Source organism: Mauremys mutica, chromosome 11 (genome assembly GCF_020497125.1).
Source record: "Mauremys mutica isolate MM-2020 ecotype Southern chromosome 11, ASM2049712v1, whole genome shotgun sequence".
Lineage (NCBI taxonomy): Eukaryota > Metazoa > Chordata > Testudines > Geoemydidae > Mauremys > Mauremys mutica.
In genome coordinates this window covers 17,938,115-17,960,345 of record NC_059082.1, presented here as the reverse complement: position 1 = coordinate 17,960,345, position 22,231 = coordinate 17,938,115, and the positions used below count along the sequence as shown (strand labels likewise).

At 44.8% G+C, this 22,231-nt stretch overlaps 1 protein-coding gene across 2 annotated transcripts in view; it reads right to left on the bottom strand.

Moving 5' to 3' along the window:
- HDGFL3 (HDGF like 3) overlaps positions 1-15,708 on the bottom strand; it is a 48,965-nt gene extending 33,257 nt beyond the window's left edge. The window contains exon 1 of one of the 2 annotated variants that reach the window (XM_044980944.1): positions 15,169-15,708. In XM_044980944.1, the coding sequence (XP_044836879.1) occupies positions 15,169-15,252 (84 nt within the window). In that variant the 5' untranslated portion in view covers positions 15,253-15,708. The remainder of the gene's footprint in view (positions 1-15,168) is intronic. The other variant, XM_044980945.1, reaches the window with a different exon arrangement.
- Between the last annotated feature and the right edge of the window lie 6,523 nt (positions 15,709-22,231).

Genomic DNA, 22,231 nt, shown 5'->3' with positions numbered 1-22,231 from the left:
CACCAGCATAAACATGGAGAAACTCCACTGAGGCCAATGGCAGAAGCAACAGTGTGAGAGTAGACTCAGGACCCTTGACCAATCAGAACTGTGGGCTGAAAGCAACAAAACAGAAATGTTGTTTGGAAAAGTGAAAGTGAAGGCAATCGGACACCATGCGAGGGAGATATCTGGGAAGCAGCAATGCTGAAAGGAGCCTAGCGAAGATAGCAAAGTGCAGGTTAGACATGAACTGGCAATGTGATATGGCTACTAAAGAGGCCAGTGCAATCTGGGCTCCTTGTGCAGACACACAACCTGTCACAGAGCAGGGCGTGTGACAGGGTGTATCAACCCCACACTGGTGAGGCGAGGGTTAAGGAGCTGCTCTGGATGAAGGAAGCCACGCCCCTCACCTCTGCTGGGCATGCTCCCAGTAGCAGGAGCGTTCAAAAGGGAGCAGCTCAGCTCAGTCTGGGCGGATCGAGGAGGGCAGTTGGGTGCAGCAGCCTCCTGCCGAGATGTCGCTGAGACGCCAAGCTGCCAGGACCAAGCCTCTTAGCCAAATTGCCAGAAACCTACCAACTACGAGAGCCAAGGGCGATGACTCGCTATCGCCAGGGAAAGGGGCTCCAGAGACGAACCGTGAGGGAGCCAGGTGTGATCCCAAGACCGAGCCGTGGCATCAATGGATATACAGGAAACGGGTAGGAAGTGACCCACGGAGCATGAGTAAGGATACCAGACCCTATGCCATGTATATGGCCTACTGCTTTGTAGCACCCTGGGTCAAAACCTGGTGGAGTAAGGTGGGCCTGGGTCCCGCCCCCACTCATTGGGACAATACCCCGAGGCAGAGCAGTCCTGGACTCTCACCGTTGGGTGACACTACCGTGAACTGTAGCTGCTAGGCAAGCGGCCCTGGACACTCGCCACTAAGCGGTACTGCCAGCCTGGGGCACACAGGCTGCTCCCAGCAGGGAGATGACAGTTACGCTCTCTGTGGCCTTGCTGTGACCACACCTAGCACACTGCTCCAGCTCTGCACCACAACAAACTGATGGAAATTTACAGAGAAGCAGCAAAAGCAATGCAGGGGCTGGAGAGGCTGATAAACCTGTAACGATTAAGGGTGATCATTATCCCAGTGCAGAGGGACCACATACGGCTGTCTGCATCACTTCCGCTCCTGGGGGCAAACCGCACCTCTGCTTTCATAACCCTGGTGGCTTCCTTGGCAGCAGAACTGGGGTGGTCTCATGGTATAAACTGAAGGGAGGGGAGAGGATAAATCATATACCTCCCCTGTAAGGCAGAGACCAAAGCTTCCTGGGAGCATCATCCCTACGTCTAGAGTTTTCCCCAAATGTCCTAACAAACCAATTTATAGGTAACATTAGGTCTAACATATTCTCCTAGCTCCTCAAGATCCATTTGCAACCCCTTCCCCTCCCCGCATTTACTGCATTTCTTAGCTTATCACCATCTCCAGCCTTGCGCAGACACCTGCGCAGGGTCCCATTTAATCAGACTAGGGTATGTCTGACTCAAAGCACTTTCACACTTGAACCTTCATTTTGGGTTAGGATTCATGCACATTTATGAATGGATTTTTCTCTCAAAACAATACCCACACTATTTATACTTGGGGAGCTATACAGTGTCCTGGCTAGTAATAACAGAGACCTTGAAAACCCACCCCACAGACTGGAGCACTAGAGTGCGAGGTATTCATGAAAACAAAATGGTGCCCACGGTTGTCCAGTCCATGAGCAGCCAGAGACACAGGCACAATCCCAGTGTGACACAACACCCCATATTCTTCATAGTAACATTATTATACGAGTATGGTATAATTATGATGTATTTTATGCAATATAAGGCATGTGAGGTATCATTGAAAAGGTTATGATTTACTGAATCTGATTATCTTATTTGTATGTATGTATTATGTTTGTATCTGGAGTTAGGAATATTGACTGTGTATCTGTATTACAAATATGTTTACACCTGAGGAACGCCCACTAGCCAGAATGCACTCAGTCGAGATGGTTGGGCCATTAGAGAAAACAATAGACCTTAGAAGAAGCTAATCTCCCACCGAGGAGCCTTCCTGAGGATGCTACAAATAGCCTCCAAGTCATGGTTGCTATGACTCTACTGGGGCATGTGACAAGATCAGCTGGTACTGGACTCCATCTTGGAATACCAGTGTTTTTCCACTGACTGGGCGTGGGAACCAATCTTGGAGACAAAGGGTTCCTGCCCTATGCAAAAGCTATTTAAGGCAGGGGAGTGACATCATCGTGGTTCTTCACTGACTCCCCACCCAAAGGAGACTCTTGGAAAGACTTGAGGAACAAAGACTGCAGGGGGGTGGGGGGGGGGAAGGCTGGATCCAGGGATTTTTAGCCTGTGAAGGGAATACCTGGGGTTTTAAGCTGAAAGCAAGTGCAGCTGGCCCCTTAAGAACCTGCAGCAGCTTAAATCATCCTTTAGGGTGCGAATTTGCTACTCATATCCCATCTCTTTAGTATATTAAGCTTAGATTGTGTTTTTGTTTATTTGCTAGGTAACCTACTTTGATCTGTTTGCGATCCCTTATAATCACTTAAAGTCTATCTTTTGTTGTTAATAGATTTATTTTTGCCTTGTCTAAAACCGGTGAGTGTGGGAGTCATAACTTGGGGCAAAAAGCTGTTGTACATTTCCTCTCCCCATTGAGGGAGAGGGCAAATTTCATGAGCTTACACTGTACAGATAACGTGGTATCTGAGTCTGTCGGTTGCTGATGTGTTCCCATGCATTTCTGAAGTACTATTGCTTGCTTGCTTTTCACCTACCCCGCACTGTCTGGCAATACATTCTTAGGGTTTTGACAAAAATCTCCTGCAGTTCCCAGTACATGCTACTCCATCACGTTGGCCCTGATCCTGCAAACATTTATGCATATGCTTAAATTTAAGCATGTGAGTAGTCCCTCCAAAGTGAATTCATAAGGATCTGTAGGATAAAGGCCTTTGCTTGCTGGCTGTAGCTAATATGTATTTATTTTTGGTAAATGTAGTAACAAATGGGTCTGCCTCCCATTGCTGTTTGCATTAACAGCGTGTCTCTTACATTTTCTTTTACTCACTGCCTCCATGGGTTTTTTTCTGCAATTGCATTTGTAAGTAGGCCTGCATTACCAGGTCCTAAGAGCGAATGCAAGTGTATTGGCTTCCTGGGCTCAAACATCCTTTTATGATTAGCATCACTGCCTTCCCAGCAGTCCCAAGCAGGTCACTGCTGTCTGGAACCTTTTCTCCATCTCATGGTTCATCTGTCTTTTTTCCCTTTCTTCCCTCACTGCTCACTCACTCTGGCTGGGTGTTATATATTCACACATTGCTTTGTTAAATTATGGTCTTAAGGAAATTCCTTGGTGTACAGAACATCCATGGCTTGGCTTTTTCTCTCTGGTGTTATATGGTGCCTTCAGTTCAAGCTGCTAAACTGAAGCTGGCAGCTAGCTTCTCTCTAGGCTTTTACATGCTGCTGCAAGGCAAAATAACTTGTTGTTTCCAGTCTGTATTTTTAGGGCTGCAGCTGTACACTAATTATCTCGCCACGTTGGTGTAAGAGGCTATTTAAAGGGATTTAGGGATATAATACATTTTCATAAACCATGAGACATTCTCCAGACTTATACCCCTTCAACCTTGGGGGTTTGTATTGGACATAACACTGCAGCATGTTGTCTCCAATATTTTATGCTGACTTCTGAAGGCATTTCTAGACTTTAGGGAGGTCATACAAAAGGCTGGGAGATGAGTATTAAATCTTGCTGAAATCCAAGAACATTCTGTGTCGTTTGGGATCAGCAGTGATGCAAAAGATAATATTTGGGTTTACCCTGGATCATTTGGAGTATGTGGGACTTTGGAATGGAGAAATGGGAATTACAGCATGGCCATGGAAGTCTGCTATTTTATGTTGCTGTAGTATTTATTCTAATTAGTCACTTTGTTTGTTTTCAGCACAAGAAAAAAACCAACAGGTTTATGTGGGTCCTTCAGCTTCCCAGTCAGACAGTAAGAAAAAAACAAAGCAAGACTGGAAATGAATCTGCACTTTATTTCCAATTTCTGTATCAGGTTTAGAACTAATCATTACAAAAAATTATGTAAAACTCTGAAAAATCCAAAGCCAGTAATGCAGAGCCTTTTATGAGAGTAGGAAATGAGGGGAGGCTGGATCAATTTCCTCCTTCAAGTTTTAGAAGGTTTACCTCATGAAACTACCTCTTCTGCCAAGTATTTCTTGGACTTCTGTAAAATACTGTTTATTCTAGTTGCTCCTCTTGTGAATCATCCAAACTACTGGAGCCTTTTTTGTTGATGCTGCCTCTGTCAGAGTGCAGAGTTAAATGCTGTGCTTTCATTGCAACGTGCACCACCTAGATTTTAGGCTTCTGGCTCACTAAAATATTTTTCATAGACTCATAGCGATTAGAGACGTAAAGGACCCATTAAGTCATCTAGGGCTAGATCTGTAAACGTATTTTGGTGCCTAGAGTTGCAAATAGGCTTCCAGGCACTTTTGAAAACCTCACTGGGTGCCTATCTGCATCCGTAGGCATGTAAATATCTTTAAAAATATGGCCCTTAGTCAACATTTTGCCAGTGAAGGATTGTTCCATACAGTGTATTTTCTAGTTGTTGTTACCATTTATTATGCATATTCAAGTAACACTTAGAGGCCACTGTGCTAGCCCACATGTAGAAAAGATCTCTGCCACAGAAGGGCTTACAGTTCAAATTAAGATTTAAATCTCCAAAGCGAGTTGCTTCTCCATTACTGATTAATCCATATCACTGTCAGGAAGCCTTCTTGATCTTTCTTCAAAGGACAGTCATGTATCCTTTGAAAGTGTTTATTATCACCAGTTATATTGTTGCAAGCTATTATAAACATAGTTTCTATATATTAACACATCTTTCTACATTTAGTGTAACACAACATTAAGGTTGGGAAATCAAGCACTCACTAGCAGGAAATGCAAAGTTAAAGTTGAAAGCACAAACCTTAGCGTTGTTCCCTGTGTTTATATCAGTTTGTATAGCAGTTAGTGCTATGGAGGCTAATCTCAGTTGGAGCCTCTAAAAGCTACTTTAATGCAAATAAAATACAATAAGACGAGGAATTTATACTCTGCCAGTATCATTGTACATTATTTGTCAATTAATAGAGCACATGTCAATTATAATATAAACTAGCAATTTTTATATTTCTCTGGAGTGAGTTATAATTAAGTACATACAGTTTTGAGAACCTTATTCACTGTAAGTTTCACTCAGGAGACAGATTCACCACTAGCATAAACAAGATTTCCATGGGATTATGTCCACTTACAATAATAATGGCTTTGACTTGAAATCCACAAAACAAGCAATGATTGATGACCACTAGTTCAGTAGCTTTAAAGTTATGAGGGAAAAAAGAAATCCAACAGAAAAACTTAAGTGCTCATGTGCAAAACTTTCAATACTCATTGCTTCAAAGTTACTGAACCAATATCCTGCATTCTTGCCTATTCCTTAAATTCACTCAGATTTACAAAAAACATTCCATGGTTAAACAAAATAGATTCAGCTACTGTTATTTGTGTACAAAACTCTCACCTGAGCACTTGGAGATGGTTGTTTAAAATAACAACAAGCCATTGAATTAAAAAAAAAATAAGAAGATGATGAATTTTGCCAAAATTTCCCTGGAACAGTTACGTCTGGGCTGAGTCCAAGCATGGAACATTTCAGCCCAAAAAGGAATTTGTCTGTCAAAAGTTAAAAGCAACTGGAAAGTGGGGTTTATCATGAACGTTACATTAAACCTTCATTATAGCAGTCATTGCAGTCCCTGCATGACCCTCACCTGAATTCTGTTTTAAAGCATGCTTCCAAACAGAGCACAAGATAAAGAGCGTGAAATTAGAGGAGATTCCCACATACCCCAAATACAGGGAAATTTACACTTACATTTCTCATTATTACTTTTGGAAAATGAAGGAAATAGTACATGATGTATTCAGCTAACTATAAATACAATGAGCCACTGAAGTCAATAAAAGAGCATCCTCTTACATCTGCTCCAACATCTGCAAATAAGGCTTGAATTGAGATTATCTAAGCAAAATGTGCAAAAAGTCTTGAAGGTAAGAAAGGGTTCCATGAAGGGCTTATCTCACTACATTTCATATGTAGAACATCAGGTGTAGCCACAGGAGTTTTGCATGCAGAACCCCTTATAAAGCAGGAGCTTAACAGCTGATCATGAAATCATGGCACAGATTGATCCAATATGACAAACTAATGGAGAAAGCCTACCAGGGAATACTAGCTGCACAATTCTGATAGTGACAAAAGCATAAGAGTGTGTGACAGAGTACTATTAGCAGCACCCTGGTCACTGGGTTTGCTGCAGCACAGGGAAGAGTACAAGCTTAGCTGAAGCCATTAATACACTTTTTGTTGAGGGGTTGTGAGCACGTAGGTGATCATCACTGAGCTAATGAGGTATTTGGAAGGATCAGGATACAAGTGGGAGGAACAGGAAGCAAGGGGCAGCTCAGAAGGTGAGCCTAGCCGGAGGAGTGAAGGTGGCACGGACGCCTCTCTTTGCTGTATACCTGCATTACATGGTCTTAATTTGGAAGAAAAGAACACACACACCACACACACATGTTGGTGAAAACATAACAACCTGGTATGTGTTTGTGACCATGAGTCCATACAAATTGGCCAGGCAGTGGAGTACGCTGAGTAGTGGCAGAGGTGCACTGTGATGCATGGGGGTTGGTCCAGGATTAATAACTCCCTCAGCTGATAAGGAGACTTGAGAGGGACCTGTACGAAGGCAGGAGATCCAAGCACCATGGACCTGATGCTGTGCTGGAGGAGATGCAGAAGACCCAGCAGGCAGGGATGCAAGCACTTCTGAGTTGGCAGGTGCAGCCCCAGCAAACGTTGCTAGCATTCATCAAGGAGCAGGCCCGGGGACAGGAACAGCTCCTGTCGAGTCCAGTGAGGGGACTGGAAATTGAAATATGGGCCTGGGACTGTGTAAGATGGCACCGGGGGATGACCCTGATGCCTTTTTACTACCCTTTGACCAAGTGGCTACTAGCCCCAAATACAACAAGGGTGCATGGGCACTTGGGCCAACCCCTTATCTGGGCAGTGAGGCTTAGGTAGCCTATATGGCCCTGAGCAAATACACTAGGCCAAAGACTATGATACGCTGAAGACTGTTATTCCAGACAGGGTCGGCCTGTCTGAATACCGCCAAATATTGATAAATAATGCCAAAAATTCAGGGCAGCCAGCTGGAACAGTGGGATATGTCCCAGGGCCTTTGCACAGAAATGATCAGACTAGGCCACTGGATGGTTGCATACAGCTGGATAGACAGCTCATCGAGACCCCAGTGGACTCCATTATTCTGGAGCCATTTAAACAGCACCTCCCTGCAACTACATGAGTCTGAGTTTGGAGAAACCAGCCAGAATCATTAGAGGTGGCGGTAAAATTAACAGAGGAGTCTGTGGAAGCAAACTTTCCATGGAAAGAGCTCCATACCGCTATAATCAAGGGTGTGTGTGGGGACCTCATACAGCAAAGCCTGGGAAGGGGATGCAAAGGGCAAACAATGATGCCCCAGCTGCCCACGCAGTAGTCTGCTACCAGTACAAGGGCCAAGAACACATAAAGAGAGACTGCGCCTGCATGGACTGTGGGTTTGTGGAGTTCTGTGGGTGGACAGGCCTAAATAGGTGACCTGAGATAAGAACAATTCCAGCTGACGTAGGCCGAAGAATGACAAGAGGTGTTATGAATTCAACGGCAATGTGTTCCCTCATACGGAACACCTTGGTTAGGCTGCAGTGGCGACAAGAGAGGTTGATGATAACTATTTATTGTATATGTCGGGAAAGGAGCCCTTATCCTGTGGCGGTTATCCCATTGGAAGTAGAAGGAACGTGTAGATGGCAGTAAGTAGGGCTAGTAAAGTCTTTGCCTTGCTCAGCAATGTTAAGAACAGACTGGATCCCATTACCTTTATGTAAAAAGGGTTGATGATGGGGAGAAGGGACCCCAACCAGTGGGTCTGTGCAAAAAAACTCATGAGTGTTGATCCTTCCAGGTCCAGTATATGATAACAGACAGATGGTAACAAGCTTAGAAAGACGAAACACACTGGAGGACTTGAGGGGAGGAAGAAAAGTTGAGAAGGGGAAAATGAAACAGGGAATGTGAGATCAGGGACACCTAGAGAAGGAGGATGGAGGCTCAGCCAACTTCCAGGAGGAACAAGTCCTGGGCGAGGCTCAGGATGGAGAAGAAGCTGAAGAGAGTGGGGGGTCCCGACAAGGAACCCTTGGTGGGTGAACCCACCCTGACAGTTCCAAACCAGGGCCAAGATAAGTCAGGGGAAGAGAGGGGTCCCAAGAATGGGGCTTTAGAGGGACAATTCATGCAGATAGGTATAAACTATGAGCCAAGTAACCTGGAGGAGATATCAGTGAGGTGTGACTGGTGCAATGACCTATAGCCCAAGGTGGAGATGTGGAGAAAACCTCCACCCTCAAATGTACATTTTGTTGATGGAAGAAAGGCAGGAGACCATGGAAGGCCAGCTGCAAAAGGAACGGGAACCCGTAGCAGAAGCCTAGCCCCACAAAGAGGATGGGGCATGGGCAGCAAAGACGACCTCTTCCAGAGGCAAGAAAAGGCCTCAGGAGAAATAAGTGGGGAGGTATGAGACAGGGCACAACTAGTAGGACCGTGGTCACTGGGTTTGCTGCAGCACTGGGAAGAGTATAGGCTGAATTGAAGCCAATTATACACTGTGTTGGGGGATTGAGCACCTGGATAGTAATCACTGGGCTAATGAGGCAATTTGGGCAGATGTAAGTGGGATGAACAGGAAGCAAGGCTCAGCTCAGAAGGTGAGCCTGGGCTGCAGAATGAAGGTGGCACAGAAGTCTCCCATTGCTGCATGCCTGCATTACACTTGATACTTTGTAAGAAAAGAACAAACACACACCTCGGTGAAAAGGTAACAACCTGGTGTGTGTTTGTGACCGTGACACCGCACAAGCTGGACAGGCAGTGGAATACACTGGGTTGCACCAGTGGTCCCCTGTGACAGATAGATAATGAGAGGGAGGAAAAGTAGGAATAGGCTGAGAGTGATGAAGGAGCAGGAGATATGAGAGACTGAGATTTAGCAGCAGGGGAAAAAGTGATAGCAGAAGACCAGAGCAACAACAGGGGAAGGATGGAGAAAAAGCACAGAGTGATCTTTAAGCAAATGGGAAAGGACTGGACAGGTCCCAAATGGCCAAAGAGAAAAGCTGATAGATTGCAACTGGTTTTGGCATGAAAATATAGAGAAAGATCTGCTGCCTGTTTTTGATGGGCTCTTTGAAGTTTTCTGGATCTAAACTGATTTTTGTCTGTCATTCTTTGCCAAAAAGGATAAACTCTGCCAGGGAAACCCTACCTCTCTTGTCTTTTGTCCAGTAAGAAAACAAATAAAATATCAAACACTTTAAAATGGAGAACCGTACTTCCATGATTGTTTGAGGGATCAGTGATATTTCCAAGATGCCATACATACAAATTTTAGTTAGTAAGTTGTTGTTAGTTAAGTATCTAGCATATTAACTTACTGTGTCAAAATCAGGGCCCTGGTCCTGCCCTGGAATCCATCAGTGAAGATGCTGTGATCATGCACAGTCCTGTAGAAGTTCACATTAGTGGATCCAAATTCAAAATCAGGTTCATAATTTGTTTCTAAAATTTCTGTGCATGTGTCTTAAATGTATTTTTCCACACTGTTCTTCCCTGTTTTATTGAAGAGTGAATGTTAAGACTGCTGGTATTATTTCACACTTTGGTACGTTTTTTTTTAAAAAAGGTTCTTTAATACAGTACCATAGTATTAACAGTGTTACTCTTCTAGGCAACAATCCAACAAAGCACATGGTTAACTTTAACTTAAGTTCCACACTGGGATTACTCAGTGCTTAAAGTTAAACATGTCTTACGGGGTTGTTAGATTGGGTCACAGTTAAAAAAATAAATTTTAAATGTGTTGGGCTGGAAACTATCAGCCTACCCTTGTATCTTATGTTCAGCTGCAGAAATTATTTTAATATCACAGACAGTGGTTCCCATTACAATGCCAGAGTTTACTAACAGTTACTGGCAAGAGGTATCAGATCACACATTGATTCCCTAAAATATATAAATACCTCAGGAACCCTTTTTGTGGTAATTGCTGCCAAATGTTATCTTCTTTAAGTGTGACTCTTGTACATTTACCAGGCAGCATCACATGTGCTGTCAAACATATCTAACAAATATGACATACAAGGCACTGTCAATATAAAGCAGCAGCAAAGAATTATAAGGGAGAAGGAGATAGATGTAGGTCTAGAAGAGAAGAAATTCAGATTTCCAAGAGACTGTAAACTTTAGATTAGTTAGTGTAACATCATAACTCTAAGGGACATATTTTTGCCTGAATGAGAAGTGAAAAGCATCTTTCTAAAACTTTTGTGTGTGGCAAATTAAAGTTCACTGCAATATCTGTTTAGATCTCTTTTGTACTGTTCCAAACCAACTTAACCATCCTTGCACAAGCTATCTGAATTTACCCAAATCTCGTTCTCTTATCCCAAGCCACATTATCTTACATTTTGTTTGGTGAACTGCATAAATCACTTACCTGGGCAAACGCCTACATTATTCAGTTATTTATAAACACTTTAATCAACTTCCCCAGAAGCTTAATTCTTGCCCAAAATGGGTGACAAATTTTAGTTAGTGAGTTGTTGTTAGTTAAGTATCTAGCATTATTCAGGTCATTCAGAATTTTGTTCCTCTCTTTACATTTGCATTAACGGTCTCCTTATTTTTTAAATCACCCGCACATTGTCATCTAATTGCTTATTATTTCTTCAGGGCCACTGATGAAATGAACACAATTATTGATTTTTTTGTATTCTTCCTTTCATTTAATCTTAAGTGGCTAACCAATGGCCAATATTCACCCCTTCAACAAACTAGAATATAACATCTGGAAGGTGCAATTAATATTTTTCTATGTGTCTAGGTAATGATATGGCTCCCATCTTGGTAGTAGCTGAGCAAGTCACAAACGCTAATGACTTTACGGACACAACACACTTGTTAAGTAGGGAACTGTTGTTGTTCCTGGTTTACAGACAGTGAACTGAGGCCCAGAAAGACTGTGTAACCCAGGGTCGCACAGGTAGCCTATAGCAGAGCTGGGAAGCAAACCTATATTTCCTAGTCTCAGCCTAGTACCTCAACCATCCAAGCATGCTTCCTCCACGCATACTAAATGCCTCTTCTGACTATGCAATCAATGTACTGTCAGGGTTGGATCAAATCTGCATAGTTCCATGGAACTTCACTTGTTTACAGCAGCAGGGGCTCTGGCCACTTAGTATTTATCTCATGGCTTTGAAAAGCACCTTTGGATACATGGAGTATCAAAAGTGCTACACGCATCTTATTACACCAAACTGCTACTCTTCCTTTTGACACAAGATAGTACTTGATCTACTCACATAAGTCACCTTGGATACCAAACTTACAGACTTTGGCCCAATTCCTGCAATCTCTACTGATTAGCCTACACTGGGGCCAATGGGCATTTTGTCTTTGAGTAAAGACTGCAAGATCAAAACAGCGAGAAGTCACTATGACTTCAATGACATCTTTCATATTCCAAATATCCAAAAGTGCCTTACAAAGATGGGTTTTGTAAAGCGAGTCTTTCCAACAGAGCATGGAAAGACCAGAATGACTGTCAACTGGAGTTTTGACTGCAGGATCTGGCCCTTTGTAAGTTATTAATTTGTGAGATGATGCTCAATATCATAAGCTGGTGAAGCTCACAAGTCATCGCGTGCCATCCATTTTTAAGCAGCGCTCCCTACTGGTTTCTCTACACATCAGCCACTTTCCACCTCCTCTCACTGTGCAGAATGTTGCTCTTGCCCACACAGGGCTCGATCTTCTTCCTGATGAAGTCAACAGAATTAACGGCAGATTCATATTGGTAAGAAGTGGCTGGCTTAGTGTCAAAGCTGGAAACTCACTTCCTGTCCTGCTTTAATACTGCTCCACTTCACTAAATACAGGTAACTATTTTGCCCTTCTATAGCACTTTCCTGCCAAGGACCACAGAGTCTCAACACACCCTCTGTGAGGGGCCATTGCAACAATACATTATTTAAATAAAACAATAAGTAAACTCTTTGGATTACTAAACCAGTATTTTTAAAATAAAATATGCAGCTTTTTTATATGTGAGGTTAAGGATCAAGCACACAAATGGTTTATAAATGTTATATTGCGGTATATACACATCTGAACTTTGATCATACAAAGATCTTCAGCCTAAGCAAAACCTCTTGATAACTGGGATTCAGTTAATCAGGGGAGCTGACTTGCCATCTCACCTGCAAAAATCTTTACTTCTCTCCTCACCTGCATGCCATAACAGTCTCCTTGGAGCACAATGAAGATTAGTGTAAACCCTGTTGCCTTGTCCTCACAAGGAAAAAAGGTGTGTTGTTAACTTGTGTTCGCTAACACATAGTACCTAACACAAGGTAAAATCCTACTGAAGACAAAGCAGTCTCATAGCCTTTATCTCAACCTGCAAAACCTCATGTTAAAACTGTAGATGACTTTGTCTTCACTGGGGTCTTCACCTAACACCACAATTTAACAATACTCCTTTCTTCCTAGTGAAGATGTATCCTGAGGAAAATACCTTTGACTAGCCTGCTGGACACACAATCAAAGATGTGCCCATCTGCGCTCAGTGTATGATAAAAAATAAATAAAAGTTTGCTGAAACAAAGAATCCATATCCTATTTTCCATTTACTTCAATTAGTTACCATGTTAGCTAACATGAGTTAACAACACTCCCTTTTTACTCACGAGTACAAGGCCACAGGGCTAGTATTCACTGCACTCCGAGGAGAATGTTGTTGCATGCGAGTGAGGAGAAGAGTAGTGCTTTTCTTAGTAAAGTCAACAGGAGTTTTGCCATTGACTTCAATGGGAGCAGGATCAAACCCAAAGCTGGAATGATCTGAGTTGTTAAAGTCACTTGCTGATCCATTTTCAGATTAAATTAAACTATGACTGATGTAAGAAAGAAATCGATTTACAATAGACTCCATTGTTCTACTAATGTGAATCCTCACCTCTAACATGATGTTGGCCATCACAAGCAGATATAAGAATATAAATGCTGATCAGAGACATTAATTACAAATACAATGTGAAGTTTAAACATGGATCACTTGATAATTACCTGTTCTGTCCATTCCCTCTGAAGTACCTGGCACTGGCCACTATTGGAAGACAGGATATTGGGCTAGATAGACCTCTGGTCTGACCCAGTATGGCCATTCTTATGTTCTATGTTCTTATGCCTATTCAAAAATGAATTTCAGCCTGCTCTGCCAAAGCAATTGGCGTGCGTCCTTATTTCTGTTCCCTTTAATATTTAGCATCCTCTGATTTTTCCCTTCTCTATCAACCTTCATTTAAGCCTCTTATACTGGTTTTCCCTCCTTGTACTGTGTCTGCAGCTCAACACTCACACTCTCAGCCACACTCACAATGCCCCTTGCTTCACTTTTCACCACTTACACATACCCTTTTCTCATCGCCTTCTCAAGGGCAATGGTAAAGTCCATGCTACCTTGACCCTGCTCGCCTGTACTTTCTTGCACAATGTGTACAACACTTTATAATATTCAAGCTCTCGCAGATCATAAACACCAACAACTTTCTTTTACTTGTGAATGAAAACCGAATGTAGCACTGAATAGTTGGAATTTCCCCCCGGAGGATGGAATGGACAATGAATAAACACGGACTGGCACTGAATGATGCCTGCTAGGTAGATCACACAACAAAGTACACCGGGGTGACCAAAAAAGGGGGAAGAGACGGCTGTAACTATGCTGTGGTATCAGCTTGTCCCTGGGAATGCCCTGCTCTGTTTTGGGGCTCTACTGAATATGGACATTAAATATACAGTGGGATGCTGATTTGGTTGCCAAATGCCCATGATGCTTTTCCAACTCAGTTATTTCAAACCAGTTTATAATCAAAGATGGGAAAGGAATAATAATAAAATAAAAAACCCACAACCCCAAACCACCACAAAATAAAACCAGCCACTGTCTCACAAGCCCAGAACTTCTCCACATGATCAGCCCCCCAATGAAACCCAATGTGCCTGCATTTGGAAGGGTACATGGAAAAAATGGAGGCCATGTAGTCCAACTCCTCCTCTCAGTTAATAACTTGCATCCCTCAGGATTGTGCCCATGTTTATCACTAATCTCTTTGTAGCAGACCATGCCTCCTCCGCCCACTGCAGCCCCAAATATGGTGTATTCTGTGCATCGGGCACCCTGCAAAGAGTTGTTGCCTAAATTCTGGGCCTTGCTCTCCTCCCATGTGTGTTTCCCATGCAGCAGACACTTCCTGGGCTGAAAGAGAGACAGATCTGGCCTTCTGATGGCTATGCCTGTTTGTCTCTTTCTCTCCCTCTGTGGCTTCATATTGTGGGCAAAGGCAGCTTTTCTGCAACTGCCTGGAAATGTGCATGTGGGAAGGCTGGCGGGAGCCCTCACTGGTGGGGAGGGGGGGTAGTGAGAGGGGGAGGGCGTATAATAAATAGCATCATTATCATGCAGAGCTGCCAACTCCCCATAATAAGAATTCAGGTACAATCCCCGCACGCCCCCGGGAAGGGGGGGGGCGCGGAGAAATCTGCACATCCAAGCAAAGATGCACAATAATCCAGCGGGGAACAGACCCCCCTCTCCCCTGTCTCCCCCCAGCGCTAGGCTCCCCGCCGGGGTAGGCATGGAGGGCCGGGGGGGTGGGGCTGTGTCTGCGGCTGGGCTTGCAATGGACCCAGCCGCCGCCGCCGCCACACGCCCCAGGAGAGGCAGCGGAGAAGCAGCGGGGGAATGGTCGGGCCGGGCGCTGCGCGGCGCTGGGGGGGGCTCCCTGCATTGCCCCCCCTTCCCCGGGCCGCGGCCCCAGCCCCGGCCCCGGCCCCGGGCCGCACTCACCCTGGCCGGCCAGTGCGGGTAGCCTTTCATCTTGGCGAACACCAGCTCTCCAGCCTTGTACTCGCGGGGCCTCGGACGCGCCATCGGGAGCTTCCCTCCTCCTCCGCCGGCCCCGCGCCCCCTGCCCCCAGCCGCCCCTCGCGGGCTGCGATCCGCCCCGGCGCAGGCAGCGGCAGCCGCAGCAGGGTCGGGCCCCAGGCACCAGCCTCTGTCCCCGGCGGCGGCGGCGGCGGCAGAGGTGGGGGGCGTGTGTGTAGCGGGGGAGGGGGAGGCCTTGGTCTCAGCCCCACCGGCCCCCCGATTGCTGGGATCCCGCTGCCGCCGGGGCAGCGCCCGGGCCGAGGCCGGAATCCCCCGCGCGGGCGGAGCGAGCCTGGGCGAACGGCAGCCCCTGGGCGAGCCCGCTACACGGCCCGCGCCCCGCGCTCCATCCCCGGCGTCGCAGCCTCGGCAGCAGCAGAAATATGGAGCCTTCTCCTCCAAATTATTCCTCGGGCAGCGACCGAAAACAACAGGATCTTCGTGTGGTTTTTTTCTCTCTCCCTGCTTTCCCTTCCTGTTATTTTCTAGGTGCACGGATCCGTTTCTGGGAAAAACAGCAGAGCTCAGAGCGGCTCCGTCTGCTCGCTGCTTGCCTCCCCGGCTGAAGCGCGGGGCTCTCTCTTTATGCACCGTTTCCACGGGGGGCTGAGGAAAAAGGGAAAAGCCGGATCTACATGGATCCTGCCAGATTCTTGCAGCCAACTCTCCCCAATATAAAACACGTCCAACCCTTTCCTACTGCACTAAAATAATCTGGACAGCCCTCCCCCCGTGTGCCCTCCTGCCACAAAGACCTGGATCTAGGAAATGGAGCCTGTTGGTGGTTGGGCTTGAACCCCCAAATTCCACCACCCGAGTATAGAACACATGCAACCACTCCTCCTGCACCAAAATGTCAGGACCTCAGCGCTGCAAAAACCTGGATCCAGGATACGGAGTATGGCACCCCTACCCCCAAACACAACAGCCTAAATTCACAAGAAAGCCAACCCATTCTAGTGCGCCAACAAATTCCAGACCTCCATGTGTCCCAGCACAATAGCACTACACAGGCCTGGATCTGGAACAAGGAGTCCTGGTGGACTCTTCCCCATTTTCACCAAAGCCCACAAATCCCATAACCTAACTACAAAACACATCCAACCCCTATTAGGGCACACAAAAATTCTAGAATAGAGGATTCTAACTTTCCAGCATCTTGATGCCATAGAGACCTGCTCTGGGATCCTGCTGGATCTTGCAGACTTTTGTGCTTCAACCCCCAAATTCTATTGCAGGGGAGAGGGATAGCTCAGTGGGTTGATCATTGGCCTGCTAAACGCAGCATTGTGAGGTCAATCCTTGAGGGGTCCATTTGGGGATTAGTCCTGCTTTGAGCAGGCAGTTGGGCTAGATGACCTCCTGAGGTCCCTTCCAAGCCTGATATTCTATTAAAAAAAAAACAACCAAAACTGGGGGTCAGGACCCCTCAGGGGGTCACAAGGTGTCAACCTCCCCGCCAAATCCTGCTTTGCCACCAGCATTTATGATGGTGTTAAATATATAAAAAAGTATTTTTAATTTATAAGGGGGGTTGCACTCAGAAGCTTGCTATGTGAAAGGGGTCACCAGTACAAAAGTTTGAGAGCCCTGTTCTATTGTCTGAATACAGAACAAACCAACTGCTCCTACTTCACTATGAAGTTCTGGACACGAGCATGTCCTAGTGACGCAAGGACCCAGATTGGGATGTGGATCCTCATGGATCCTGCTAATTTTTAATTGCAGTATCCTACATTCTACTCTATAAATAGATGCACAATGCACCAGCTCCTAACACATCAAAAAAATTCCAGACCTTATTGCAAACAGACATGGCAGTAACACAAGATCACCAATCCAGCACCTGGATCCTGCAAGTTTTTTTACCCCCAAATTCTACCAGCTAAGTAGCAATTTGCAGTAATTCCTGTTACAATTGATTACTGTTGATATTTATTATTTATATTGTGGTGGTGCCTACTTGAGAATCTATAGTAAGGTGTTGCATTTAAAATGAGCTTAAAATGGGTATGAATTACTGGCCTTCTAAAAATAGATGTCCAATCAGTGCAAAGTTTCACACAACATTCATTTTTATGTCCTTTGTATTTTTACATGGTTTTTGTGTAGTTTCTCTTCAAAACTATTTGACAGGAAGTCTCTGAATTTGGCCTCGGTCTGGAATTTGTTCTTGGCAGTCCTACTTTTCTTTATAGACTCATAAACTTTAAGATCGGAAGGGATCATCATGATCATCTAGTCTGACCTCCTACACATGGCAGGCCACAGAACCTCACCCACCCACTCCTATAATAGATCCCTAACCTCTGGCTGAGTTACTGAAGTCCAATGTCTCCTAAAAATCATTGTCTAATGACTGCACAACACTTGGTAGAGAGGTGAGCTTGAGTAGATCTGGTGCAACAAGTAGTTTTGGGTTGTTTTTAAATGTTAGGGGCAGGGTAATTGAAAGTCATTGTTCATATTAAACAGAAAGTTCATGTGCTGTGCATACCAACTTGATTTATTGAGGCTGAGTGCATATGTACTTTGATGGTGGGGCAGGGCATATATTAAGCCTTCTGCACTTTTCTATATTATTTTATTCTAGAGCAGGGAAGGATACATGGACAGCTGCTGGTAGATGAGGGTGCATGTGCAGCGGCTGATGGGTAAAATATTCTCCATCAGCACTTGAATTTCTATACCCCATTTGGCCAACCCCATGACCAATTAAGCCTTAAAAAAACCCATGGAAACTAATATGCAAAAATCTTCATTGTGAAGCAGTGAAGGTTGCTACATATAGATGCCTCAGCACAGGGGGAAGGACCAGATCATTGTTTCTCAAAGCCAGTCTGCTGCTTGTTCAGAGAAAGCCCCTGGCAGGTCGGGCTGGTTTATTTATCTGCTGCATCTGCAGGTTCAGCCGATCGTGGCTCAGATCCCACTGGCTGCGGTTCGCCGCTCCAGGACAATGGGGGCTGCAGGAAGTGGCGTAGGCTGAGGGATGTACTGTCCACCCTTCCCGCAGCCCCCATTGGCCTGGAATGGCGAACCACAGCCGGTGGGAGCTGCGATCAGCCGGACCTGAGGAACGGCAGGTAAACAAACCAGCCCGGCCTGCCAGGGGCTTTCCCTGAATAAGCAGCGGACCAGCTTTGAGAACCACTGGACTAGATCTCTTGAGGTCCCTTCCAGGTTTACATTTCTATGATTCTATACAAAACATTCCCAACACAAACCCAGAAAAGCAAGGAAAGTGAAAAGTTAAGCCACCCAACAAGGTGTACCCTCTATATTCCATCTATGAGCGCACCCCTTATCACTACTGCAACTACCATACACCACAAACCTCACCACAATCTGAACTCTGCACCCTTTCACCCGTCTGCACACACCCATTTTGCTAAATCAGAACTACTAGTGTTGGGGGAAAATAATTTGGTAAAGGGATACCTGCAGGAGGGCAGTTAAAGAAGACAGTGGGAGGCTGGCATCTTTAGGGGGCAGTGTTACGGTTGTGGTATGGAGAATATTTTATCCATCAGAAGCTGTGTATGCTTACATCTTGGTAAGCCTTCTTCAGGCTATGGGTGAGGATGTGGTAGGGGAGGCAGTAATGCTGACTAGTAGTTATAGCACAGATTGATAGGATTCTGGGTTCTCCTTCAGCCTCTGCTATTGGCTTCCTGGCTGACTCTACTGACACACTGTAGGGCTCACAATTGTGAATGCCAACCTCAGGGCGGACTGTCAGAAAACAGGGCAGACACCCCACACCGGTAGTATGTTCTATAATTGGATTTCACCAAGCCAGTGACAAATGTGAACTCCTGGATCACTACCACGGTCTCACAGAGTCCCCATAGACTCTCCACTCTATCTTGCCACCTAGACTTTGTGATAAAAGGTCACAAACCAAAAAAATCACACCACATCAGATTGCTCCCTGTCCCAAGAGACCAGTCACTTATCACAGACCAATTAGTACTCTAAATCAGTGCTTCTCAAAGCCAGTCTGCCGCTTGTTCAGGGAAAACCCCGGACAGTTCAGGCTGGTTTGTTTACTTGCTGCGTCCGCAGGTTCGGCCAATCGCAGCTCTCACTGGCTGCGGTTCGCCACTCCAGGACAATGGGGGCTGTGGAAAGCGGCGTGAGCCGAGGGATGTGCTGGCCTCCCTTCTCGCAGCCTCCAATGGCCTGGAGTGGCAAACCACGGCCAGTGGGAGCCACGATCAGCTGAACCTGTGGACGCAGCTGGTAAACAAACCGGCCCAGACCACCAGGGGCTTTCCCTGAACAAGTGGCAGACTGGCTTTGAGAAGCACTGCTCTAATTCTTCCAAAGACAATGCTGATAGCCAATTCTATAGTAACCTAAGTAAATGTTTATTAGCTAAGAAAAGGAAGTGAGAGTTATTGAGAAGTTAAAGCAGGTAAAATATATGTACAGGTGAGTCACAGTTTGTAATTCCAAATGGTGGCAAATGATGTAATAAACTGCTAGTTTCCCAAAAGTCTTTTCAGGGTACCCAGATTGTCTCTGGGGATCTTCACTTTGCATCTGGTATACTTCCATGTAAGAGTCCAGCCAGGATCCTTCCTTGAATCCATACTTCTAGCTTCTTCTCAAAGAAAACAAGCTGACAGTGTCATTATCCACATGGGCTTTTCCTTTGAGGACAGAGTGAAGAATGCATTTTGAGTCTGTGACCACCGATCATCACACACAATGACCACTTGCTTTGAAATTAGCATGTTTCTGTTAGAGTTCTTCATTTGCATTCCACAAGGCTTCTTTCTCCTTTGATGGGTTATTTAGTTACGGGGGTATACACAATGTAAATGTTTGCTACTGTAGTAGTATGATTTTATGTTCGTATTTTATATAATTTAGAGTGAAGGATATAGAATAATAAAGTAGCATGTATTAAATGTATTCGTGTATGATTTGATCATATCCTGCCAACCACCCTTTTAGAATAGCAGAAAGGAATGGCCTAATGGTCCATAGGTAGAGATAGAATTTGTGTCTGTGCTAATTTCAAGGCAGTGACAGACCTTTGAGGGTCACCAATTTGTTGTAGGTTTAGCATTTTAAAATAAGTAAAAGAATGCCATGAGTGTTTTCTTTTACATTGCAATTTGATGTTCCTGCTCAAAATGTTCTGTGTAAATTAATTTTGCTTTGTGTGTGAATGCGGAATGTGTGTGTTCAGAGATAAGTGTGAAGGCCATCGCTGAACCAGACATACAAGGAAGGAAACAGAGACAGATGCAAGGGTGCCAAGAGGCTGCAACATGCCCCTATTGGAATGTCAGGGGAGGGCAGATTGACGACTCTAAAGATGAGACATGCATCTATCAATGGGGACATGATAGCGGTGATAAAGAATGAGAAGGACAATTTAAGAAAACAAGCACTCATCAAACAACAATTGATTACAGCATGATGGAACAAAACTCATTGGTCCCAATGAAGGAAAATCACTATATAAACAGGGTGCCTTGCCATGAAACTTTGGGTTTGTCCTGCCAAGACTTCCCCGGAGCATCGTGTCACGATCAACGGAACCCGGCTCCTCCCTACCAGTGATCAACCTAGCTGGCCACTAGGTTGATCTGGACTCTGGATTGGTAACTATAACATCGACTGGCGGGACAGTGTGTGTGTGCAGTGTGATTGAATGCATATGCTAACTGCTGTATCTTCAATAAATGCAGTATATTGCCTTTTCCCCTGAAAAAGATACTGTGTGCTTCTTAGAAACATAACACTACTACACTGTAACAGGATACAGATAAGTGAAAACAATGCAGGTAACATCCCACTAGTTTTTACAAAGTTTAAACACCAACTACATTCTTATATATTTAACAATCACTTTGATCTATACTAATACACAAGTGAATTAGCTTGGGGCTTCAGCATGAGCTGGCACCTGGTCTGCCAGCATCACACTCATAACACAAAACTGGTGTATGAAGGGGTGTCACTGACATTTTTCTCAATAAGACATCAGCCACTACATTCTTCTTTCCCTTGATATGAATTATTTCCATCAAATTCCTGTAGGGCTAGATTTCAACAAAGTAATTTAGAATTGGTTCCCTTTGCATCCCCTAAAAGGTCCAGTAAGTCCTCTATTCGGGGTGCAGATCATGGGCCAGACTGGGTGATAGCATTTAGTTTCCTGTAATCCACACAAAATCTCACGGTTTTGTACTTTTTAGCTACCATTACAATAGGAGATGCCAAGGTTTTTTTTTGATTTAGTGATTACCCCCATTTCAAGCATGCTCTCTACCTCCTCCTGGATTTGCTTCTGCATTTCCCCTTTAGCCCAATATGCTCTGCTAGGAGCTGGGTGGGGCCCTGAGGTTTGAATGGAATATACAGTCTTGTTAGTTAAACCTGGCTGGTTGTAAAATACCTGTTTGTGATGCTTTAAAAGCACCAGCATTTCTTGCTTTTGGGTAGGATTTAAACCCTCCCCAAACTCAATGCTTCCCAGAGGAGTTTCTTCCCTGCTCTCTTTGACCAAATCAATTAAAAGGGTGGAGAATGTTTCCTCATAAGGATAACAAATCATGTTTTCTGCCACCTCCCTTTCATGGTAAGCTTTTAATCTATTGATTTGCATGGTTTGGACAGCTCCTGTGCCATTGGACTTCCTTACATCATGTAACTTTATTCACTCTTTCAATCACCTCAAAAGGTCCTTCCCAAGAATCCTGCATTTTGTTTTTCCTTACACAGATCAGAACTAACACCAATATCAAATGATCTTTCTTCAGTATGCCGATCATACCAAACTTAATACAAGTGACATACTCCCCTGCCAGCTGTCCTGCTTCCTCAGTACTGCCCACTCAAGAGCCTCAGATCAAATCTAGGGGTCCCCGCACTTGCCTCCCATACAACAGATCAAAGGGGGCAAAGCCAGTAGACTGTTGGGGAATACTTCTGTACGCACATAGAAAATAAGGAAGTAACA